A 26,933-nucleotide genomic window follows, 5' to 3' on the forward strand; every position below is an offset into this window, starting at 1 on the left:
TCCAGACCCCCCATCACTAACAGTCTATTGTTGATCAAAATTCTTGACAACAGTCAATGACCTAGACCGCCCTGTTGTCAGGATTACTGAATTTTCAAAAGGCCTTACCCTGTGATAAAAGGAGCTTTCACCCCTTTTCAAACTGCAGGTCAGGAATGGACACACTGTCCAGGATGCAGGTGTGGTTTCAAAACAAGAAGGAGTGCAATTGATATGATCTTCACGGTCTGGCATCTCTCAAAGAAATGTAGTGAATAAAGGGGATCACAACTTTGGGGATCACAACTTATTGCGTTAGATCAATCTCAGTGAAATAGTCCACCATGTGAACAGAGATGGTGTGTGTAAGTTGCTTGGGGGAATTGGATTGTCTTCTGAATTTGGAGTCTATGACCTGCTCTTCCAATGACAACAGAATAGGAACAGCCAGCAGTGATAGGATGGAAAGGAATCCTGAGATCTGCAGTGGGGTCGTGAGGTTTTGTACTGGAAGAGTACCGCCCGACACATCAGAACATGGCAGAACGCCTTGTCCCCTCTAGATCCAAGACAAAAGTGCAACGTGTCTTCCGAGAGCTGCTCCACGCTGGTTATGTTCACCTCATGTTCCATTCCGAAGGATCCATTCAGTGGCAGCGAGACAAACCTCCTCACATCCATAAGGAACTTGGTTTCACGAAGAGAAATGTCAGGGCACCCTGCTGTCCATCAACATTGACAATGTAACATCTTTGGTAGCTTCGCCAACACTCACCAACAATTTGTCAACACAAACACCATAAAACCGCACATGACCAATCACAGTCTGGCACCTCTCAAAGAAATGTAGTGAATAGAGGCGATCACAACTTATTGTGTTAGATTAATCTCAGTGAGTGGAAGGAGAACATGACTGAAGATTTCAAACTGCAGATCTACTGAGACTACATTCTCAACACACTCCTTACACTGAGATGTGGACAATGGAAGAAAAGACTAAACAGCTTCCACCACCGCTGGTTCAGACACCTCCTTATCATTTCTAGGCAAGCCTAGATCCCTGATAAAGACTCCAGCCTGCCTCAGCCACTCTCCAAGGCAGTGTGTTCCAGATTCTCATCACTCTGAATTCGTCAGTTCATCTCTTCATAGTTAATTGTACGGACTTGCCCCTTTCCCTCACCTGCAAATGGAGACAAGTCATCCACAGCTTTGAACTCCCCTTCAGAAGCTTAAAGGCAGTTTCCGAGTCTCCCCTCAGCCTTCTCATTTCCTGACTACTCTTCCTTGTTTCTCACACATTTACGGTTGTTGGTGGAACAAAATGAGAAAGTGGGATCAGTGGAAAGGAAGGGCAGAGATGGAAGATTGCAAACAAGCTTACAAAGCACAAGGCTTAAAACAGCGGAACAGACTTGGGGAAAGCTACAATCCTCTCAGCTTTTAAATGCAGCAACTGCTTGTGTTCTTCTGCCAGGTGGCAGTGTAATCATGTTATACCACAACAGAGTTAAAAATCACACAACACCAGGTTATAGTGCAACGGGTTTATTTGGAAGCACTAGCTTTCAGAGCGCTGCTCCTTCATCAGGTGGTTGTGGAGTAGGACCATCAGACACAGAATTTATAGCAAAATATGACAGTGTCATGCAAGTAAAATAATATATTTAACAAACTTGATTGTTGTTAAGTCTTTCATCTTTTAGAACAGGCTACAGGTTTCAGTTCATTAATATGTAAATCCCAGAACTTCTGTTAAGTTAAATTCTCAAGTTAAGGTTTTATAAAAAATGGTGACATCTCAGCTCAGACAATGCCTTGAAGGTGTGAGGTCAGAGTCTGTCTGTATCTCAATCTTGACTCAGGCTGGTTCTATTTCCAAAGTGGAATTCGCAAAATTTCACATGGATTGACTGTCTGCATTGACTGCCTACCCAGTTGTGTATTTTTTGAGCAAAATAGAATGTATCTGTAAATATAATTGCACGGTGGCACAGCGGTTAGCACTGCTGCCTCACAGCACCAGAGGCCAGGGTTCAATTCCCGCCTCAGGCAACTATCTGTGTGGAGTTTGCACATTCTCCCAGTGTCTGCGTGGGTTTCCTCTGGGTGCTCCGGTTTCCTCCCACAGTCCAAAGATGTGCAGGTTAGGTGAATTGGCCATGCTAAATTGCCCGTAGTGTTAGGTGAAAGGGTAAATGTAGAGGAATGGGTCTGGGTGGGTTGCTCTTTGGAGGGTCGGTGTGGGCTTGTTGGGCTGAAGGGCCTGTTATCCACACTGTAAGTAATCTAATAATTCTACAAATATAAATTCAACCCTAGACTTATATGTGTGTGTGTGTGTGCGTGCAGGAGAGAGAGAGTGCGTGTGAGTGTGAGCGCATGTGAGAGAGTGTGTGTTTGTGTGTGGGCAAGCTTGGTAAAGTATGTGTGTGTGAGTGTGTGTTAGCCCAAACCTGGCCTGTTGTCCAGATTTGAACATGGACTGCTTCAGTATCTGAGGAGTCACAGATGCAATCATTGGTGAACATTCCCACTTAAGATGGAGGGAAATAAGCCTGTGAGAGGGTGTGCACGTGGGGGGTGTATGTGAGTGAGTCTGAGAGAGAACGTGTGTGTGAGAGAGGGTCTGTGTGGGTATATGAGTATGTAAGAGTGTGTGTGTGTGAGACAGTGGGTAGTGCAGTGGGGTCACCTATAGTGTGACATGAACCCAAGGTCCAGGCTGAGGCGATCCCAATGGGTACCAAACTTGGCTAATAGCCTCTATTTGGCAACTTTGCATTGTTGAAAATGTGTTGCTGGAAAAGCGCAGCAGGTCAGGCAGCATCCAGGGAACAGGAGAATTGACGTTTCGGGCATAAGCCCTTCTTATGCCCGAAACGTCGATTTTCCTGTTCCCTGGATGCTGCCTGACCTGCTGCGCTTTTCCAGCAACACATTTTCAGCTCTGATCTCCAGCATCTGCAGACCTCACTTTCTCCTCAACTTTGCATTGTTGCCCGTCCCGAAGTCTGCCTTGGAGGATGGTGACCCGAAAATCCGAGGCATAATGTTCCTGATCTCTGAAGTGTACATTAGCGAGACCAAGCAGACGCTACGACATCGCACAACAATCACCAGACAGGGGTGTCGGGAGGAAACACTCTATACACTATCTCACACACATTTAACTCAAGGAATCATCCCCCAGCTTGCTGTCAGTGTTAATAATACATTATTGAACGGTCAGTAACAAAGTAGACACCATTAAAGACACTCAAAGCTTTTACTGGTCAGCCTATATATCCATCAATCAAACAAACTACAAAAAACAATAAGGAAGGGACACTAAGGTAATGCAAAGAGCTCCGGATGCTGGAGAGCTGAAAAACAAACAGAAATTGCTGAAGAAAATTATCAAGTATTGCAGCATCTGTGTTGTTGGAGCTGCCCTCATCCAGGTGAGTGAGCAGTATTCCATCACACTCCTGACTTGTGCCTTGTAGATGGAGGATAGGCTTAGGGGAGTCAGGAGGTGAGTTACTCATCGCAGTATTCCTAGCTCTGACCTACTCTTGCAGCCACTGCGTTTATGTGGTGAGTCCAGTTCAGACTCTGATCAATGATAACCCCCAGGATGTTGATAGTGGGGGGATTCAGTGATGGTAACACCATTGAATGTCAAGGGGCGGTGGTTAGATTGTCTCTTCTTTGTCATGGTTATAGCCTGGCATTTGTGTGGCACAAATGTTATTTGTCACTTGTCACTCTAAGCTTGGATATTGTTCAGAGCTTTGGGTTGTATTTGAACATGGACTGCTCCAGTATCTGAGGAGTCACAGATGGTGCTGAACACTGTGCACTCTTTGGCAAACATCCCCAATTCTGACCTTATGATGGAGGGAAGGTCATTGGTGAAATAGCTGAAGATGGTTGGGCCTAGGACACTATCCTGAGGAACTCCTGTAGAGATGTCCTGGAGCTGAGATGACTGACCTCCAAAAACCATAACCATCTTCCATCGCATTCCTGATGAAGGGCTTATGCCCGACACATCAACTCTCCTGCTCCTCAAATGCTGCCTGACCTGCTGTGCTTTTCCAGCACCACACCTTTTGACCTATCTTCCTATGTGTCAGGTATGACTCTAATCAGATTAGATTAGATTACTTACAGTGTGGAAACCGGCCCTTCGGCCCAACACCGACCCGCCGAAGCGCAAACCACCCAGACCCATTCCCATACATTTACCCCTTCACCTAACACTACAGTCAATTTAGCATGGCCAATTCACCAAACCTGCACATCTTTGGATTGTGGGAGGAAACCGGAGCACCCGGAGGAAACCCACGCAGACACGGGGAGAATGTGCAAACTCCACACAGTCAGTCGCCTGAGGCGGGAATTGAACTCGGGTCTCTGGCGCTGTGAGGCAGCAGTGCTAACCACTGTGCCACCGTGCTGGAGTGTTTGCCCCCTGATACCCATCGATCCCAGTTTTATTAGGGCTCCTTGATACCACACTCAGTTGAACTCAGCTTTGACGTCAAGGGCTGTCACTCTTACCTCACCCTCGGGAATTAAGCTCTTTTGTCCATGTTTGAACCAAGGCTGTAATGAGGTCAGGAGCTGAGTGGCCCTGGGGGAACCCAAACTGGGCGTCACTGAGCAGGTTATTGCTGAGCAGGTGTTGCTTGATAGCCCTGTTGGTGACACCGTCCATCACTTTACTGATGATCGAGAGCAGGCTGTTGAGGTGGTAATTGGCCGGGTTGGATTTATCCTGTTTTTTGTGCACAGGACGTACCTGGACAATGTTCCACACTATTGGGTAGATGTCAGTTTTACAGCTATACTGGAACAGCTTGGCTGGGGGAGCAGCCAGTTCTGCAGCACAAGTCTTCAGTACTATTGCCGGGATATTGTCAGGGCCCATAGCCTTTTCAGTATCCAGTGTCTCTGAGTGTTTCTTGATATCGTGTGAATGAATCAAACTGGCTGAAGCCTGCTATCTGCAATGCTGGAGGAGATCAAGATGGATCATCCACATGCACTTCTGACTGAAGATTGTTGCAAAAGCAATTGCTTTGTAACTTTCTTGTATCCTCTTCACAACTTATATTTCAAAGTGTCTGTGTCACCTGGGAAATTAGGAAACATGACTTCAGTCCCTTCGTTCAAGTTATTCATGGAAATTGCCAAATGTTGAGATCCCTCGGTGTAATGTACAATGACTTACAACATACCGACCAGAAAATGAACTATTCATGACTACTCTCAGTTGCCAGCTAGGTAGCTAATCTTTTATCAGTGCCAATATGTTACCACCTAAATCCTAGCTTTTATTTCCAAAACAACCTTTGATACGACAATTTATCAAATGCCTTCTGGAAATCAAAATACAGTACGTCCAATCAGCAGTGAGCATAATGAAATAAGCTGGGAGTGCTGTCCAATGAGCTGGTACTGTTATCCAATGATTAGATTAGATTAGATTAGATTACAGTGTGGAAACAGGCCCTTCGGCCCAACAAGTCCACACCGACCCGCCGAAGCGAAACCCACCCATACCCCTACATTTACCCCTTACCTAACACTACGGGCAATTTAGTATGGCCAATTCACCTAACCTGCACATCTTTGGACTGTGGGAGGAAACCGGAGCACCCGGAGTAAACCCACGCAGAGACGGGGAGAACGTGCAAACTCCACACAGTCAGTCGCCTGAGTCGGGAATTGAACCCGGGTCTCTGGCGCTGCGAGGCAGCAGTGCTAACCACTGTGCCACCATGCCGCCCACTGTTGGGCTGGTACTGTTATCCAATGAGCTGGTACTGTTATCCAATGAGCTGGTACTGATATCCAATGAGCTGGTACTGTTATCCAATGAGCTGGAGGGCTGTCCAATGAGCTGGGAGCGCTGTCCAATGAGCTGGTACTGTTATCCAATGAGCTGGAGGGCTGTCCAATGAGCTGGAGGGCTGTCCAATGAGCTGGAGGGCTGTCCAATGAGCGGGGAGCTTTATCCAAGCAGTTGTAAGTGCTGTCCAATGTGTTGTCCAAAAAGCTGTACGTGCTGTCCAATGAGCTGGTGGTACTGTTCACTGAACTGGGACTGTTATCCAATGAGCTGAGAGTCATTGAATGAGCTGGCCGGAAAGCCAAAAGAACTGTGGAAATCTGAAACAGAAACAGAAATTGCTGGAAAACCTCAGCAGGTCTGGCAGTACCTGTGGAGAGAAAGCAGAGTTAATGCTTCAGGTCCAGAGACCCTTCTTCATAATGGGTTCTATAATATTTGTTTAGGCCTATTCCTTCATTAACATTAGGATACAGGCCTTTTCACCCCAAGGTGAGGGCAGCACAGTGTCTGGGACAAGGAACAGAGTGAAGAAAGCCGAATGAGCTGTCATTGTCAGAGAGATAGCCGCCCTGTCAGGGTCAACATCTTTAGGACAGGAGTGGGAATGGGACCATTGTTGTAGTGGGGAATGTGGCAAGTCTGAAAGCAGGTGTCTATCTCTCAAAGGTCCCCAACTAAAGGAGGAAATATACTTTTAATTAGTAAAACAGACACCTATTTATTTTCTCTTTACAAACAGACCAACCTGTCAGACCGGTTTTGCTATTGATATAGAGGGCTGGTTAGTAATTAACTGTTTGTAGGATTGCCACCGTAAAAAGTTGAGTAGTTAAGTCATTCTAATTGCACTTGAGGCAGACAGCACGTCCCTTTCATTTTTAATCACTTATTTCCTGCACTGGTTTATATTTATTGAAGAAACTTCCTTCAGCGGTGTTCAGTCACTGTACACAAGATGCTCAGTGTCCAGAACAGCGACCATGTCTTTAACAGCTGCTGCAGTGTTGGTGAACTAGCAAGTCAAATATTCATGTAAAGCACTGTGCATGCAAAATAACAAGCTTGTTTCTGTTTAACATTGAACTACAGCCAATCGAATAAAAGGAAGTCAACTGGGGAAAAACCTCCATCACCCAAACTACAATTGACAAAGTCCTCATGAGGCCTTTGAATTAAACGACTTTCTGGCCAATCTTCAATCAATCATAGAGAGCCAGGATTAACTTGATGTGTCCTTTGCTACCTCTCTCTCAGTGTTAAGGGATTTGTGCATCTATCATCTTAGCCATTGCTTTGGAATCTTTCAGGCAAATTTCTGGATATGCATCAGGTAAGCTCACTATCTTTCTAATACAGCTTTATTCACCCACTCTTTTAATTACACTTGTCTTGATACAAACAGAGGATGCTGGAAACTTTCAGCAGGTCAGTCAATATCCGTTGAGCAGGGAACGTTTAATGATTTCTTGTCTGCTAAAGATGTTGGTGCTAATATCTTCCATAACGCAGTTTTGACAAAGACAATTGAAATATTGAATACCTACATCATCATAAAGTTGGCTGAGAAACTAAGGTAAATAATTAAAAGCTTCACAGATCGGAGGTAATTGTGCAAGAGTCATATTGAGACCTCAGCTACTGATAACGTTGCCAATGTCCAGTGTAGAAAGTTGAGGTTTCACAGGTTTGGAATGTAATTAAACATTGGAGGAGAGAGATCCAGTGAGATATTATGGAAGACTAATTAGTACAGTTAGATCACATTGGATTCAGGGCGAACTTGCCAGTTGGATACAAAATTGGCTTAATGGCAGGAGACAGAGAGTGGTGGTGGAGAGTTGCTTTTTGGACTGGAGACCTGTGTTCCACAGGGGTCCACTTTTGTTTATCATTTATAGAAATGGTTTCGATGAGAATATAGAAGACATGATTAGTAAGTTTATGGATGATACCAAGATTGATGGTATAGTGGACAGTAAAAAAGGATATCGAAGATTACAAAGGGATCTTGATCAGTCTGGTCAATGGACTGAAGAATGGCAGATGGAGTTTCATTTGGATAAATGTGAGGTACGGTCGGTTCTGCTATAACATGTGTTTCTTCAACACATATTGGCTATAACGTTATTGAAGAATTTAGACCATTATATGTAGAATGCAAACTTTCCTTACCTGTTTTGGCTATAATGTGATTCTGACTCTATTGGTTTAAATGGTGTTGCTTTTACACAATTTTCTTATAATGCATGGGAACATTGTATCAGAACAGACTGTATTGCATTTTAGTAAAACAAACAAGGACAGGACTTGTACAATTTAAAGTTGGGCCCTGGGGTAGTGTTGTATTGCAGAGAGACCTAAGGGGGTGCAGGTACATAATCTTTTGGGGTTTGAGTCACAGGAGGACAGCATGGTTAAGAAGGCATTAAGCACGCTTGCCTTCATTGCTCAGTCCTTTGAGTACAGGAGTTGGGCCGTTATGTTGAGAATATACACAACATTGATGAGGACTCTTCTGGAGTGCTGTGTCCAGTTCTGGTTGCCCTGCTGTACGAAGCATAGTATTGAGCTGGAGAGGGTTCAGAAGAGATTTACCAGGATGTTGCCAGTAATGGAGGGTTTGAGTCATAAGGAGAGGCTGGATAGATTGGGACTGTTTTCATTGGAGCACAGGATGTTCAGGGGTAACCTTATAGAGGTTTATGTAATTATGGGAGGTATAGATAAGGTGAATAGCGGTGTCTTTTCCCTAGGGTGGGGGATTTCAAGACTGGGGGGCATATTTATAAGGTGAGAGGAGGAAGATCTTAAAAAAAAGGGGCAATTTGTATGACACAGAGAGTAGTTTGTGTGTGGAATGAACTTCCAGAGGAAGTGGTGGATGTGGATACAGTCACACCATTTAAAAGACATTTGGATAAGTACTTGAATAAGAAATGTTTAGAAGGATATGGGCCAAGCATAGGCAGGTGGGACTAGTATAGTTTGGGAACATGGTTGGACCGAAGGGTCTGTTTCTATGCTGTATGGCTCTATGATTCTATATCTTGCCGAGCATTTTCTCAGGTAGTGAAATGGATTGGAAAATCATTCAAAAAGAAATAGAAATAGAAATCAGGAATCTGTTGTTGGGAAAATGTTTGGAAGAAATAGCAGAACATTTAGAAATACAAGCTGAGTCAACATAGTTTTGTAAAAGACAAATCATATTTGCCAAATTTGCTCAACTTCTTTGAGTATATAACAAGTAAAATTTAAAATAAATGGAACTAGTAGAATTTCTTTGGACTTCCAGAGGAGTTGGATAACGTGCCACATGAAAGGCGCTTGTATTAGATAGGAGCCCAAAGCATTGTGGGTTATGTATTATCGTGGATTGCTGATTGGTTAACACAACAGAAGCCAGAGTCAGGTTTAATGAGTAATGAGTTGGAAAGAAGTAACGAGTGGAGTGTCACAAGGTTCAATCCTAAAATCTCAATGATCAATCTCCAATAATAGGGTCATGGAGGAGGGCGCAGAATGTAACGTTTCCAAATTTACTGATGATAGACGATGAGCATTCACGTTGTGATGAGGACATAGGAATCCGCAAGGGATATAGACAGGTTGCATGAGTAGGCGAAAACATGGCAGATGGCGTGAAATGCGGAAACAAATGGAGGCTATACACATTGATAAGAAGAATGAAAAGGCAGTCTACTACTTTAGTGGAGAACGATTGCAAAAAATGCAGCCCAGAGGAATCTTGGCATTGTTGTGCATGAAACACAAAACGTTAGCATGCTGGTGCAGCAAGTAATTAAGACAACAATTAGAATTTTGTCCTTGACTGCTTGGGATAGAGTTTAAAAACGGAACTCTTGTTCCAACTGTGCGGGATGTTGAGAGGGCTAGAGTACTGGTTACAGATTTGATTTGTCACCGTTGGGAGCTGTTCAAATGTGATTCGCTAGGTTGATTCCAAGGATTAGATTGATAGATTAGATTCCCAACAGGCCCTTCAGCCCAACCAATCCACACCGACCCTCCGAAGAGTAACCCACCCAGACCCATTTCCCTCTGACTAATGCACCTAACACTATGGGCAATTTAGCATGGCCAATTCACCTGACCTGCACATCTTTGAGCTGTGGAAAGAAACAGAAAGGATCGACTAATCAAGAACAGCTAAAGAGGTTCGGCCTTTATTCATGAGAGTTTGGAAGAATGAGGGGTAGTCTTACTGAAACATACAAAATTCTGAGGGAGTTTGACAGGGTAGATGTTGAGAAGATGTTTCCACTAATGTGTTCATCTTGAACTAGGAGGCATGGTTACAGAAGAAGGAGACACTCATTTCAAACAGAGATGTGGAAGAATTTCTTCCCCTAGAAGGGACTGATGGTCTGGAATTCTCCAGCTGCAGACAGTTGTGGAGGCTAGTTCACTGAAAGTAATTAAAGAGGAAGTGGATGGATTTTGGAATGATTGTGCAGTTGAGGACTGTCAGGAGCTGGCACAGAAGAGGAGCTGCTGCCTAGGGCATATCAACCATTAGAGAAAGTGAGGACTGCAGATGCTGGAGATCACAGTCAAGAGGGTGTTGCTGGAAAAGCACAGCCAGTCAGGCAGCATCTGAGGAGCAGGGGAATTGACATAAGCCCTTCATCAGGAATATTAACCATTACTTTACAGAATGGCGTTGAGGCTTGATGGGCTGGACGGTGTACCCTTGTGTTAATTCCTTTGGTTCTTATTAAATTGTTGGTGCTAAGGCAATGACATGGATGGGAGTTGGCGTGAGAGATGCATTTGAAGAGTCAAGTGGCATTTTCTCATTGCCCTTCTGTGGCCCATTAAGAAACTAAGGACCATCTTAACTGCATTGTTGACATTTGAGACTGTATCAGTGTGGAAAATCTTGGTTTCCAGCCACCCTCAAGCCTGACAGTGGGACAACTGGAAAAGTGTTATAATGTTTCATAGACAGCTCATTTCCTCCCCTACCCTGCCTGGCAACCTAAAACAGTCGAGAGGTTCACTGTTTGACAAACGAACAGATGTTCTGGGTTATAAGAGAGGAATTATTCAAAGGGCAGCAATGTTAATATCTGCCTACTGCTGCACCTGTCAAAACAGAGCAGATTAACTAATAATTAATCACTGTCTCTCTATCTCCCTGCCCAACCACTCTCTGAAAATCAGTGTCAATTTGGCTCAGCAGTTTCAGTGCAATCAGGAAGCTATTACCTCCTTATAACACTGACTTCATACTCTGAGAGAAACTGACGCCTGCAGATGCTGGAGAGTCAGAAACGTGTGGGCTGGAAAAAGCACAGCAGGTCAGGCAGCATCCGAGGAGCAGGAGAATTGACATTTCGGGCATAAGCCCATTTTCAGGAATGTGGAGGGATAATGGGGGTTGAGAGATAAATAGGAGGGTATGGGTGGGGCTAGGGGAAGGTAGCTGGGAAGGCGATAGGTAGATGCAGGTGGGGGTGGGGTGATTGCGACAGGTCGGATGGGAGGGTGGAGTGGATAGGTGGGAACGAAGATGGACAGGTAGGACAGACCATGCCCTCTGACCTATCACTATCAACCTCCACCTGCACCTACCTACCGCCTTCCCAGCTACCTTCCCCCCACCCTCCTATTTATCTCTCAGCTCCCTTCCCCTCTCCACATTCCTGGTGAAGGACTTATGCCCGAAACGTCGACTCTCCTGCTCCACGGATGCTGCCTGACCAGCTGTGCTTTTCCAAGCGCCACACATTTTGACTCTGAGTTTGTACTCTGATCGCATGAAACATAACCTGAACGTAGTGGCCAGCATCAGATTGCTGTCGTATGTTCATTTATTTCATTCATTCCGGGGCATGGAGTTGTCTCTGGCTGTTCCAGCATTTATTGCCCGTCCCTAGTTGCTCTGGAGAAGGTGATGGTGCACTGCCTTCTTAAACTGTGGCTGTAGATTAACCCGCAATGTCATTAAGCAGGTACTGCCTGTAATCTAGAGCTGTGCAATATTTTGTACTCGAATAACAATGTCCGGGCCATCTGTTATCAGATTATTTGGAATCAATGATATTGTGGATTTGGATCTTGAGATTCAAGCCTTTATTTTAACATTATGTATTAAACATGAAAGGGCAGACAGGCCTGAGTCAGTCACCTGTTTCCTTCCCACGTGGTTACAGATGCCCTCCAACACATCTCGTCCACATCCCACACCTCCGCCCTCAGACCCCACCCCTCCAACCGCTACATCCGGCACGTCCGCCCTCAGACACCACCCCTCCAACCGTAACAAGGACAGAACGCCCCTCGTACTCACCTTCCACTCTACCAACCTTTGCATAAACCAAATCATCTGCCAACCAACCTTCACATAAACCACATCATCCGACGACATTTCCGCCACCTCCAAACGGACCCCACCACCAGGGATATATTTCCCTCCCCACCCTTTCCGCTTTCCGCAAAGAACGTTCTCTCCGTGACTACTTGGTCAGGTCTACGCCCCCCAACAACCCACCCTCTCGTCCTGGCACTCTCCCCTGCCACCGCAGAAATTGCAAAACCTGTGCCCACACCTCCCCCCTCACCTCCATCCAAGGTCCCAAAGGAGCCTTCCTCATCCATCAAAGTTTTACCTGCACATTCACCAATATCATTTATTGTATCTGTTGCTCCCGATGCTGTCTCCTCTACATTGGGGAGACTGGACGCCTCCCCGCAGAGCGCTTTAGGGAGCATCTCTGGGACACCCGCACCAATCAACATCACCGCCCTGTGGCCCAATATTTCAACTCCCCCTCCCACTCTGCCGAGGACATGGAGATCCTGGGTCTCCTCCACCGCTGCTCCCTCACCACCTGATGCCTGGAGGAAGAACGCCTCATCTTCTGCCTCGGAACACTTCAACCCCAGGGCATCAATGTGGATTTCACCTGTTTCCTCATTTCCCCTTCCCCCATCTCACCCCAGCTCCAATCTTCCAGCTCAGCACCATCCTCATGACCTGTCCTACCTGCCTATCTTCCTTTCCACCTGTCCACTCCACCCTCCTCTCTGACCTATCACTTTCATCCCCATCCCCATTCACCCATTGTACTCTTTGCTACCTTCCCCTACCCTCCCTCCTCTAGCTTATCTCTCCACGCTTCAGGCTCTCTGCCTTTATTCCTGATGAAGGGCTTTTGCCCGAATCGTCGATTTTACTGCTCCTTGGATGCTGCTTGACCTGCTGTGCTCTTCCAGCACCACTGATCCAGAATCTGGTTTCCAGCATCTGCAGTCATTGTTTTTACCTGTTTAACACCATGTCCAGTTTAACTCCCATTGAGTTCCTTTCAATACAAACTCAAGTGTGGCATATAAACAATGTCAGTATACAGCCAGCATCAAAGAACCAAAGGCCTTTAATTTTTCATGCCTGTTTGTCCCTTTAAGGTGTTAATGCACCTTAATTTGGCGTTTCGCCACAATCATTTTCCCTTCTTCCTCAATGCAGTGAGATCGAAAATAAATTGGCACTGGACCTATCAGAAAGTCAACCAGTTTACATAAGCAAAATACTGTACCTCCTGGAAATCTCAAACTAGTCAAGCAAAGGACTCCGGCAGAAAACCTGGTCAACATTTCAAGTCGTGGACCTTTCACCAGAACTGTAGAAAGATAGAAGTGCAGGAGATGTAAGTCACTGCAAGGGGAGAGGGGCAAGGAAGAAGATGTGTGTCTGTGATATGCTGCTGGCTGGGGGAGGTTAAACCATGGAAGATTTCAGGAGGTGGATTAAGCAGGCACCGCGAAGCAATGAAGGTTAGGTCCAAATGAGGCATAAATGGCTCCATAAAATCCATCTGAATGCGGCACAGAGGAGAAAGCTCAGCGCTGAAAATGTGTTGCTGGAAAAGCGCAGCAGGTCAGGCAGCATCCAAGGAGCAGGAGAATCGACGTTTCGGGCATAAGCCGCTAAAACAGTCTGTCTCTAAATCCCTGAAGGGCTTATGCCCGAAACGTCGATTCTCCTGTTCCTTGGATGCTGCCTGACCTGCTGCGCTTTTCCAGCAACACATTTTCAGCTCTGATCTCCAACATCTGCAGACCTCACATTCTCCTAGGAGAAAGCTCAACCTGGAAAACAACCCCAACAACAGGAAGGGTACAGAGACCTGGTACAAAGCTGGAGGCAGCTGGTCTGAGGTTGTTGAAGTCATTGTTGAATTGCGAAGGCCTCAGAGTTCCGAGTGGAAAGATGGTCTCGTGTTGAGCTTCACTGGAGCAATGTGGCAGGCCACATACAGAAGTTTAAAGCATACAGAGAGCGAGAGAGGTTGATATCCAGTTGAATGACTGACTCACCTTTACTGTGGCTCAGCATGGATCATTTGCTCTGTCCAAGCTTGGCAATAAGAGGCATTGCCCCCTGCAGGTTTGAGTGGGCAAGGCTAGGCTCTGAGGTGAATCAGGACATTGGCAAATCCATTTCATCAGCCCCATTTTTACCTGTACATCAGCTGTCTCCAGTTTTCACATTTATTCTACCACTGGGTGATCTTTAGGATGTCTGCCATTTCTATTTAAATCCCTGCGGTGTTCCTTTAAGAGATGATAATATGTCTAATATTCTGTCTTCCCGGCCTGGCCTTTTCCCTTCAAGTTTCTAATGATTACACTGACATCTCTGAATCTGACGGTTATGGGTTCAAGCCCCCTTTAGAGCCGAGAGCAGGGAAGCCACACTGACACTCTAGCACAGTACCGAGAAAGTGCAGTATTGCCAGAGGTGCCCTCTCGGGGCCTGAAGAGAAGAAGAGAATGCTCCTCAATATACTGCCAATACCTGTTCCTCAGTCAACACCTGTAAAGCAAGGTATTCAGCAATAAATCTCGTTACTGTTTGTGGGGGCTTGCTGTGTTCAAGTTGGCTATCGCACCTCCTTCATTACGAGAGCAAAGACCCTCCAAAATCATTTCATTAGCTATCATATGTTTTGGGGCCAAAGCCCTAACTCAAACAGAAACCATTGGAAATGGTCAGCAGGTCACTCCTTTGAAGAGAGAGAGAGGGAGAAGGCCAATTGATCATTACATGACTGGACCCTTCATTCGGGATCAAGGCCTGTTCACATCCTCCACACCCAACTACCACCCATCCTCGAGTTCATCTCTCCTTCCGAGGTGTTGCCATGCACACTTTGTGTAGTCTCAAGACAGTTTCAGATACTCACTGTGCAACAATTGCAAAGGTCAAGGACTAATTCAGATAAATGCGAGGTGCTGCATTTTGGGAAAACAAATCTTAGCAGGACTTATACACTTAATGGTAAGGTCCTAGAGAATGTTGCTGAACAAAGAGACCTTGGAGTGCAGGTTCATAGCTCCTTGAAAGTGGAGTTGCAGGTAGATAGGATAGTGAAGAAGGCGTTTGGTATGCTTTCCTTTATTGGTCAGAGTACTGAGTACAGGAGTTGGGAGGTCATGGTACGGCTATAGGATAAATAGACAAAGTCTTTTCCCTGGGGTCGGGGAGTCCAGAACGAGAGGGATAGGTTTAGGATGAGAGGGGAATGATATAAAAAGGACCTAAGGGGCAACTTTTTCACACAGAGGGTGGTACGTGTATGGAATGTGCTGCCAGAGGATGTGGTGGAGGCTGGTACAATTGCAACATTTAAAAGGCATTTGGATGGGTATATGAATAGGAAGGGTTTGGAGGGATATGGGCCAGGTGCTGGCAGGTGGGACTAGATTGGGTTGGGATAACTGGTTGGCGTGGACGGTTTAGACCGAAGGGTCTGTTTCCATGCTGTACATCTCTATGACTCTGTGACTTCAAGACATCAATAGAAGATGTGCAGCTTTGAGCTGTTCACTACCAGATTCACTGCACCCGCCACACATCAGGGTGAACGTGGTCTTAAGTGGGGCTTGGAGGGCAATGCGCTGTGATGGAGAGCATCAGGGTTTGAAGAGGAGAAGCGCAATGTGCACTTTCTGGATGTCTATGGATGTTGACCATGTGGACGTCCAGCGGGCATTTGATGAAGTCCTACATAAGGGACTGTTAACTAAGGTAGAAGCCCACAGAATTGAGTACAACTTGCTGATCTGACTGGCAAATTGGTTGAGTGGCAAGCAACAGAAACTAGGGATCATGGGTAGAAACTCAAATTGGCAGGATGTGCCCAGTGTTAGGATTTGTGTTAGGACATCATTATTTATTAACGACTTAGATAATGGCATAGAACGTCATATTTCCAAATTTGCCGATGACACAAAGTTGGATGGCATGTTAACAGTGTGCATAAAATTACAAAGGGACATTGATAGTCTAAGTGAGTGGCAAAATCTGTGGCAGATGGAGTTCAATGTAAGCAAATGTGAGGTTATCCATTTTGGATCAAGAAAGGGAGAGATAGGTGTACTTTTTAGTTGGTATGAAATTAAATACTGTGTGTGAGTGTGAGTGTGTGTGTACATACACAAGGATGCAGAGGTTATGCTGCAGTTGTACAAAACCCTTGTTAGACCCAACATGACTACTATCAGGGAGTACACTATAGGTTTACAGGAAAGATACCTTGACTTCAGGAGTTAAGTTATGTGGGGAGATTGTATAAATTAGGCCTGTTTTAGAGTTCAGAAGGTTAAGGGGTGATCTGATCAAAGTCTTCAAGGTATTAACAGGAAAAGACAGGGTAGATAAACTATTTCCATTGGTGAGTATTCTAGAACTAGGGATCGTAGTTTGAGAATTAGGGCCAGACCGTTCAGGAGAGATGTTAGGAAGCACTTCTACACACAGGGTAGTAGATGTTTGGAACTCTTCCACAAATGGCAAAGATATTAACGGATATGGGCCAAAGGCAGGTATATGGAGTTAGGTCACAGATCAATGATCTCATTGAATGCTGGAACAGGTTTGAGGGGCTGAATGGCCTCCTCCTGTTCCAGTGTTCCTCTGTTTACCTGGTTTTGCAGGCGACAAAAGGATTTGGAGGGTGACATGGTATTCACCAGATCCTGTGCTGCGCATTTACAGCCAAGAATGCAAGGCAATTATGGAATTTGAAACACACACAGACAGACACAGCCCTGATCTGGTCAATTTGAGATGAATAGCCTTGGATTTATCCCCACTCACCATCTCCCCCACCCCATGAAAAAAATGTTCCCTCCAGGACTTGTCAGGACCTGGCTTGGATCAGTTTGAACGCCTGGCCTTCAGCAACAGGTCACAATGTGGATTGAATCACAGAAATGGTGATTCAGTGCAGGCAGAGAGACCATTTGATCTGTTGTGTCTGCACTGGCTCCCCACTGAGCAATGTGACTTAACGATTTTTCCCCGTAACCCTTTTTAGACAGGACAAACGGAAGAGGGGGAAGGGACCCATCCCTGAGACCTCATGACGTAACGACCTGAACATAGAGGCCAAAGTGACATCAACAAATATTTGTGCTTTCTCATCCTTGACAATTCTGTGTGTGGTGTCTAATGATACTGACTGTCATCCAGTTGTTACCATTTAGGGCGGCACTCTGGCTCAGTGGTTAGCACTGCTGCCTCACAGCGCCAGAGACCCGGGTTCAATTCCCGCCTCAGGCAACTGTCTGTGTGGAGTTTGCACATTCTCCCCGTGTCTGCATGGGTTTCCTCCGGGTGCTCCGGTTTCCTCCCACATTCACAAAGATGTGCAGGCCATGTGAATTAGTGTTAGGTACATTCGTCAGAGGGAAATGGGTCTGAGTGGGTTACTCTTCGGAGGGTCGGTGTGGACTTGTTGGGCTGAAGGGCCTGTTTCCACACTGTAGGCAGTCTAATCTAATCATATAATCCACATAAAGGAAGGAGTTGTAAACAAGTAGTGAATATCTGACTGGTTGCAGCCACTCCCTTTTCATTTCTTTGGAAATGTGAGTACAGGTATCACATTTACATTGTTAAATAGCTTCATTTGACAGCACAGTTCTCACTTACGCAAGAACGGACACAATGGCTGGAGTGTTACCTCAGCCAGAATGATCAGGTTGGAGCCAATGTGCAGGGGACAGAAGATTGAGGCACAGAACTCTCATGTCATGACGTTGCTCCCCAGTGGACAGGAAGGTGCAGGCGGGCTCATCGCTGTGACATGATCTGAGTTTGTGCCAGAGGTGGTTATTCCCAATACAGTCAGGTGGCATTACAGCCTGTTGTAACTAGTGAACAGTGCACAGGAATCCTGGGACGTCACACTCCTAATCTGGGCAGAGACACCGCCTCACCACACCGCGGGCAGCCTTATTCAAAACACCTTTTGCCTCGAAGGGGTAAGGTATAGATTGGAGAGATGCTGTCAAAAAGGAGCAGCTGTATAAGGTGTTCCTCCTGCAGGGGTAGCAGTGGGGTGGTTTGTTGGGGGGGGGGGGGGGGGGGGAGGGAGTGGTGGAAGGGGGATTTGTCTGTTAAAATGACGGAGGATGGTCCTGTAAGTGTGGAGCTGGCAGTGATCCTTGTATTAATATCCAGAGCAAGTTCTGGGCAGGCCCAGTCTGCACACAGTGCTGCCTCACACTGAGGGGACATTGATGAACTCTCCACACTGGGTCACAGGTGCCTAGGAGAGCAAAGGCCCATCTGGACCTTCGACAGCCAGTCCCATGTGACCAAACCTCACGGATACTGCGGCCTAGCCGTCAGCATCAATGCCATTCTCTGCCATCCTACAGAGGACCAGCCGGTGATCTGATAAGTGAGGGTGGTGGTGGGTATGGCCAAATGTGAATGGCATGCAGAAGGGCAGCAGGCATTGGTAAGGGGAAGGTTTTGCCGGGGGAGAGGTTTGGTAGGACATGCGAGGCTGCAGTCCAACTGGTTGAGAGTAATCCTGGCATCGCCTGTGAAAGGGGACCGGGGTGGGGGGGTGTTGGTAGGCAGATACAAAGGGAGGGGCATTCAGGCATCGCTCCCTCTACAGCAGCAACAGCAGTGAGAGGGTTAGTCCCTGAGGCACAGAGTTACAGAGCCTCTGCCCAATAAATGCCCAGGAGTAGTCTTCATTGGGAGCAAAGCGTTACAGGAAACGGCGACCATTCGGCCCTTCCAGGCTGCTCTGCCATTCCATAAGATGACAGTTGGTACTGGTTGGGGCCTCAGCTCTTCTCCCTCAGCCCTCCATAACCCTTCCCTCCCAGTGGCCCAGCGTCCACTGGTGTCTGAGGAAGAGAGTTCCTCAGATACAGACTCTTGTAGGGGAAAACATTCCCATCTGGGTCTTAAAAGGGAGACCTCTAACTGTGCTCCCTAGTTCTGCAACCCCCACCCCACCTCCACCCAACCATCTACCTCATCAAATCCCATCATCTAGTTGAATGACGGAATGATGGCCTACATCAGTTCCGATTTCCTATGTCTCCCCGGCATCTTGAGTGTTCGAATAAGATCAACTCTCGGTTATCTAAACTCCAACTGAGTTAAGTTCCAATCCGTCAAATCTTCCTTCATACGTGAAGCTTTTCGCCCAGGAATGCGTTGAGTCACCGTTCTCTGATCTGTGAAGGCCGTAAGTCTGTATTGTCTGCAGATGCCTGGGGGATGGATGTCAGTGAAGGGGCTCGAGGGAGGCTAGCATTGACTTCAATACTATTCTCCAGGCTGCTCTGAGACCCATGGAGATACCTGATGAGAATGGTTCTGAAGATCACTGTGGCACCCTGGATCTTTTCTCTTCACCGATGTGTGGGATCTTCCATAAATTCAGCCTATTGTGCCTCAAGGTGCTGACCAAGAGTGCCAGAGTCATAGTGCACTACTGAAGTGATCTAGACAAGCAAAGAGGGCCTGGACAGTCACCAGTGGGTTCCCCCAGAGCATGGTGCCATTGACCTTATGGATGTAGCCATCAGACTCCAATGGACCTCCCTGTGGTTTTTAATCAACAGAAAGGGCTTTCATTCCATTGAAGGACCACTGCGCTATAACCATCAAGAGTGCCTCTTTCAGGAATGGGCGCTGTTTAAGGGCAGCAGTCATAACGCGTCCAGGCGTCACAGTTATTCCGGTCCCCCTTCCCGTCGCCTTGATGAATGGATCCCCGGAGGCGAGGGCTGCCCATTGAAGACATGGCAACGAGCAGCAATGAGGGATCCTCCCACTGCAGTGCAGGAGAGATATAAAGGGAAAAAGTGAGGCCTGCAGATGCTGGAGTACCAGAGTTGAAAATTGTGGTGCTGGAAAAACGCAGCAGGTCAGGCAGCATCCGAGGAGCAGAAGAATCGACGTTTCGGGCATAAGCAAGGTGGGGGGAGGGGAAATGAGGAAGCTGGAGAAATTGATATTCAGGAGAGATATAAAACCTGCCTCTCTCTCCACACAAGTGACCAGTCAAGTGGGGCTACCGACGATGAGGTTCAGATGCCTGAAGTGGTCTGGTATGAATCCCTTCAGTGTGTTCCGGGGAGGGGTCAGACATACTGTGCAGAGCATAGTAGACTACCAATAATGAGGGTAGCAATGATCACCACTCCATCAAGGAAAATGTGGAAGAGGCTGCTGAACATAGAAATGTGGAAACAGGCCCTTTGGCCCAACAAGTCTACACCGACCCTCCAAACAGTAACCCACCCAAATCCATTCCCCTACCCTATTATCCTATATTTACCCCTGACCAATGCACCTAACCTCCACATCCCTGAACACAAAGGCAATTTAACATGGCTAATTCACCTGACCTGCACATCTTTGGACTGTGGGAGGAAACCAGAGCACCCGGAGGAAACACACCCAGACACGGAGAGAATGTGCAAACTCCACACAGAGTCGCCCGAGGCTGGAATCGAACCTGGATCCCTGGTGCTGTGAGGCAGCGTGCCACCACAGTATGAGGAAACCCAAGAAGCGGGGGCAAAGGGTATTGAGGAGGCCGAGGCAATCTCCGATATACTCAGATGACCTTTCTGTGCAATAAAGACAAACCCTTAGTTCCAGGGGTAATTGTGTTATAAGCCTGTGAAAGAAGCAGGAAAAGGGCAGTAAAGAGGAAAAAAATATGAGAGAGAATAAAACGTGAGAAACGCAGGAAAGATGGAGAGCCAATGGTGAAAGTCAGGCAAACATAGTGTCATGGATGTGTTAAGTTTTAAAACCTTTCAAAGTATTTTCTACTAGGTCATATTGCTTCTTAAATCACTCTGATATGGCAAAGGTCCAGCTCTCTGTCCTTTCTCAGAGTCCTCGAGCAGCAGAAAGACAAACAAACACAGGAATGCTGGGGAAACTCAGCAGGTCTGGCAGCATCTGTAGAGAGAGAGAAACCGAGTTAATGTGATATGATTTTTACCACCTCCTGAGAAAAAGAGCCGGTAATGACATCACCATTGGAAATGATGTCCCCACCGGAAATGACATCACCAACCCAAGGAAACTCAAACATATAAATAGAAAATGGGCTACACCACCAGTGCTTCATTCGGAGGCTCACTGAAGATGTTACCTAGTATGGTGACAAAATGTCTGAGAATGAACCTTCCAGCTCAGAGAGCTCAGTGATATGATTCTGAGTTTCCCCAGCGGGTTCAGTTTTTGTTTCCGATCTCCAGCGTCTGCAGTGTTTTGCCTTCAGCCATATTGCTGCTGTGTTTCAGCACTTTCCCCGCTAACCTGAACAAATTGGTGGGGAGAGAGCTATCTAATTGCATCCTTTAGACCGACAATTGAATGTTGCCATTGTGTGTAAGCTCCACACCCTTTCCATTGAGTAGCAATGAACTAGCAACACCTTTACAGCAAGACCAGGGAAAACGATGACATCTCTCCCTTTTGATTTCAGACCATGACTTTACTGGAGGAAGCAGAATGAATGCTCAGTTCAGATGCAACCCTGTACTTCAGCAATTGCCATTCCCCTGGAACAGCCCCGACTTGGAAAACAATGGTAGGAATTTGAAATAAAAAATCATAGCAAAACCACTGGGGGTAGATATTGTTGTAGAATGCAACAGAATGAATCAGCAACTGGCTTTACACCTCCCCCTGCTGACTATTATCTCAGGTGCTGTTATTTCTGTAGCTTACATTCTGGTAATGTAAAAGAAGTCCCTGTCACACATTTTATACCAACTTATTAAAAAAACAAACCATGATGTGCCTCAGAGAATTTTCCAAAAGAACATATCCCTTAACTTCACAAACCCCACATCTTTCAATCGCACTCTGTGTCACAACACATCCAAGTGATAATTCAAGCCCTTTATGTCTGCTGACATATTTCCTTTTTATCATGCAATGATTAGTACATCAGGATAAATCAAGTCAAAGATAAGATCTACTAATGATACACTAAAGCGTATGAATAACAAGCCAAATATACAACTGTTGACTGAACTGTCTGTATGAGTCGAGTGTGTAGTGCTGGAAAAGCACAGCAGGTCAGGCAGCATCTGAAGAGCAGGAGAATCGATGTTTCCGGCATAAGCCCTTCATCAGGAATTCTGATGAAGGGCTTATGCCCAAAATGTCGATTCCCCTGCTCCTTGGATGCTGCCTGACCTGCTGTGCTTTTCCAGAACCACACTGTGTGGAGTTTGCACATTCTCCCCGTGTCTGCGTGGGTTTCCTCCGGGTGCTCCGGTTTCCTCCCACAGTCCAAAGCTGTGCAGGTCAGGTGAATTGGCCATGCTAAATTATCTGTAGTGTTAGATAAGGGGTAAATGTAGGGGTATGGGTGGTTTGCGCTTCGGCGGGTCGGTGTCGACTTGTTGGGCCGAAGGGCCTGTTTCCACACTGGAAAGTAATCTAATCTAATCTAATCACTCTCGACTCTGATCTCCAGCATCTGCAGTCCTCACTTATTCCTGAATTGTGCATATACCTATTTTTGAAAAACTTGTAACAATGTTTCTGTTTGAAAGAAATTACTGATCATAGAGTTAAAAGTAAAGTCGCCATAGTCCCACTCTCTCATTAGAGATAGTTGAGTGATAGTGGTTTAACCCGAGGGTCCCTGTACCTCAGGTGAGGGGAGAGGTTGTGAAGAAGAGTCCTTCATGGTAATCTCAGCTAGTGATTAGATTAGATTACTTACAGTGTGGAAACAGGCCCTTCGGCCCAACAAGTCCACACCAACCCCCCGAAGAGCAACCAACCCAGACCCATTCCCCTACATTTACCCCTTCATGTAACACTACGGGCAATTTAGCATGGCCAATTCATCCACACCGACCCTCCGAAGAGCAACCAACCCAGACCCATTCCCCTACATTTACCCCTTCACGTAACACTACGGGCAATTTAGCACGCCAATTCACCTAACATGCACATTTTTGGACTGTGGGAGGAAACCGGAGCACCCGGAGGAAACCCACGCAGACACGGGGAGAATGTGCAAACTCCATACAGACAGTTGCCTGAGGCGGGGATTGAACCCGGGTCTCTGGCTCTGTGAGGCAGCAGTGGTAACCACTATGAAGTGTGGAAATTTAACCGATAGTTTTAGTATTACTCTGCATCAGAGACCAGCCATCCAGCCAACTAAGCTAACTGTCACCCTTAAGAATGAGGAGTGGTATAAAGTCTAATCTAATAGCTTCTAATCTGTCAGACTGCTAATTGCCTGAGGTGCATGGATCTATTTGCACTTTGAAAGATTCTCAATATTAACAAACACATATATTCGAAATGATATTCGGTATTTTAAAAAGGTTAATCTGCACCATTTCCAAGGTGTAAAGGGCCTCAGTTTTGAAGCCACTCATTTATCTGGAGAGTGGACGTAGAGAGAATTAAAATCGTCCAACTATCGGGAGGGTGACTGCCGAAGGTTGAAAGGTCACCTCCCAATGGCACTGTTATCATTAGGCTACGTCTGCTGGAAAGGCCACCATTAGATAGTGTGAAGGCAGCACACATGAAGAACCATGTTTATTCACCAGTGACCAAAAGCAACAACTGGTGTCCAAGAGGGGCTGCTGGAAGATTCTGAGGAAATAGTTTCAGCCGGAGATTATGTGTATCCAGGATTCGGGAATTCCCAGATACCCTGCTGCTACATGTACTTAGGGGTTAAAATCCTCTTTGTTTCAGTCGGTTATAGAGTCATAAAGCTGTACAGCACGGAAACAGGCTCTTCGGTCCAACTTGTCCATGCCAACCAGGTATCCTAAACGATGCTAACATTTGGCCCATGTCCCTCTAAATGTTTCCTCTTCATATGCCCATCTGGATGTCTTTTAAATGTTATAATTGTAACAGCTCCAAACACTTCCTCTGGCAGCTTGTTCCATACATGCACCATCCTCAGCGTGAAAAAGTTACCGCTTAGATCCCTTTTAAATCTTTCCCCTCACAACTTAAACCTATGTCTTTTAATTTTGGACATCCCCATTCTGGGGAAAAGACCTTGGCTATTCACCCTGTCCATGCCCCTCATGATTTTATAAGTCTCTATAAGATCACCCTTCAGCCTCTGATGTTCCAGGGAAAGTGGCCACAGCCTATTCAGCCTCTCCCTGAAGCTCAAACCTTCCAATCCAGTTGGTGGTGTGAATCTGGAATGCTAGTGTAAAGTGGTGATTTTTTTTTTTCAATGATATTTCTAATTTGATGCCCTGTTAGAATATTAACACAAGGGTGTCCTATCATACTAAGACTTTGTTTTATTATTTAGCACATGTTGGGCTGATATTTAAGTGCTGTAAAAGGAGCCCACTTTGCAGTTCCCTCTCTCCCTCAGACTCATGACATTACAGGCACCACTGTGCACTCTGTTATCTTTCTGGAAACTTATGGTTCTGGATAGAAAGAAGGCAGTGTAATTTTACAAGCTTCTCTCCCACATCCTGATTTGGAAACATGAGGCACTTCCCTTACTACTGCCGTGTCAAAATGTGGCCTTACACACTGTGGCACACCACATCATGTCAACTATAGTGGTCCAGGAATGTAGCTCACCAACACGGTGAGGCACAGGGTGGCATGCTGGCTCAGTGGTTAGCACTGCTGCCTCACAGCACCAGGGACCCGGGTTCAATTCCCACCGCAGGCAACTGTCTGTGTGGAGTTTGCACATCCTCCCCGTGTCTGTGTGGGTTTCCTCCGGGTGCTCTGGTTTCCTCCCACAGTCCAAAGGTGTGCAGGTTAGATGAATTGGCCATGCTAAATTGCCCACAGTAATCAGGGATGTATAGGCTAGGTGCATTAGTCAGGGGAAATGTAGAGTAATAGGGTGGGGGAATGGGTCTGGGTGGGTTCCTCTTCAGAGGGTCAGTGTGGACTTGTTGGGCCGAAGGGTCTGTTAATACACAGTGGGTATTCTATGATTCACTTTCAAGGTGATTAGGGAGAGGAAACAAAGGCTGAGTGTCCCACTACTATCCCATGGAAGTGTATAATAAAAACACTGTTGCTCTTTGTTAAATAGTGCCCTGGAATCTTCAACATTTCATTGCATCATCAACACGGCCTGTCTGACAGCTAGCATCCCTCAGTACTGCAATGCAGCATTAGCCTGGATATTGTGGACTGTGGCTTAGTCCTACACCTAGCAGATTCAGATGTGACAGCACTCCCAGTGAGCGAAGACTAACACCAATACATTTAGCTATTCATCATTTGCCTGCATGGGACTTGAGCAATACTGAAAAAAAGAGGTTCATCATGCACTCATCAGGACAATTTGCAAGAAATACTAAGAATTGCGTTTCCACTGGTATTTCTGGTGAACAGCACTGAAGGCTGGAAAAGGAAAGATTTCAACAAATATACCTTTTTTCACACATGACTTGGAGATGCTGGTATTGGACTGGTGTGGATAAAGTTAAAAATCACACAACACCAGGTTATAGTCCAGATTTTTACATAATCCAAATAAAGGTGGAACACTCATATACTAATTGTGGATCTCTCAAAACCATTCCTTTGCTTATCAATTGATCTTATAAATCCTATTACTGATATTTGAGAAACATTTTAATTTCAGTGCTAAAGACTGATGAATATGCGTGTGGGGGGTGGGGGGGTGCAGGGTGTGCTGTGGTGGTTGAGGTGGGGAGGACGGGGGATGTTGCTTTCATGAGATTGTATTGGCGCAGAAGAAAATCCTGCTCATTTCATCTGCTCTCCAAATAAACTGCAGGGAGGACCTCAGAAACTGTATCAGGACTCAGCATTCAAAATCAAAATTCCTTCTAGTACAACAATCACAGAAGCAAACAAAAGGAATGTTGATAAAACGGACCCTTAATCTACCTCAGTGAATATTCTCCATATCCGTTTCTTCCCTCTTTTCAGCAATCCCTGTGCTGAGGTTTTAAAGCATTTCCGAGGTTTTTTAAAACTCTTTCATGGGATTTGGGTGTTGCACACAGGGATTTGTTGTTCTTCCTTAATTGCCCTTCAACCGAGATGCTTACTACGCCATTTCAAAGTCAACCACGTTGCTGTGGGTGTGGAAGTCACATGTAGGCCAGACCAGGTAAAATCAGCAGATTTCCTCCCCTAAAGGGTATTAATCAAAACAACTTTTTTTATATAGCAATCAATGACAGTTGCCTGGGTGACCATTGCTAACTTTCAATTCCACATATGGTTCATTGCATTTGTGGCCTCAGTGGGATTTGAGCACATGACCCGAGAGCATTAGTCTGTGTCTCTGGATTACTAATCCAGTAACATTATCACAACACCAATACCGCCTCCACAGTAAATAATTGACAGATGCTTGCTTTGACCACCATGCCTTATTGTGGTGTCAAGGGAGAAAGGAAAATGTCAGTATTCACTTATGGAGTGAGAAAGGAAGACTCACTTTCACCTCCTTGTGTTTTATATCCAACCAAGTTTGTTTTGAAGTGTATTCACACTTACTGTGTACGGATTAGCTTCCGCGTATCTTCCATTCCAAGTTCTCATACATTTGCGATAACAAATCATTTGTTTTTAATAACATCAACTCACAGATTGATCCTCACCAAAACAACAGCTCTAACTCCACCGCTTTTCAGCTTAGTACCATAGGATCTTTACACGCACCCTAGCAGGAAACAGGACCTCAACTTAATATCTCATCTGAAAGACAGTGCAGCAACGGAGTAAATTTAAAAGTTGTCCTTTGGTCCCTGACGTGGGACTTGAACCCACTGCCTT

The 26,933-nt window shown here is 45.9% G+C and overlaps 1 protein-coding gene across 5 annotated transcripts in view; it reads left to right on the plus strand.

Annotated features, from left to right (window-relative positions):
* Positions 1-6,687: 6,687 nt before the first annotated feature.
* ehf (ets homologous factor) overlaps positions 6,688-26,933 on the plus strand; it is a 48,657-nt gene continuing 28,411 nt past the window's right edge. For 2 of the 5 annotated variants that reach the window (XM_043706273.1, XM_043706275.1), the window contains exons 1-2: positions 6,693-7,154; positions 21,622-21,726. In XM_043706273.1, coding sequence (XP_043562208.1) covers positions 21,648-21,726 — 79 coding nt within the window. In that variant the 5' untranslated portion in view covers positions 6,693-7,154; positions 21,622-21,647. Of the gene's footprint in view, positions 7,155-21,621; positions 21,727-26,933 lie in introns of all 5 variants that reach the window. The other 3 variants (XM_043706274.1, XM_043706276.1, XM_043706277.1) reach the window with 3 other exon arrangements.

This window comes from Chiloscyllium plagiosum, chromosome 16 (assembly GCF_004010195.1).
Source record: "Chiloscyllium plagiosum isolate BGI_BamShark_2017 chromosome 16, ASM401019v2, whole genome shotgun sequence".
NCBI lineage: Eukaryota > Metazoa > Chordata > Chondrichthyes > Orectolobiformes > Hemiscylliidae > Chiloscyllium > Chiloscyllium plagiosum.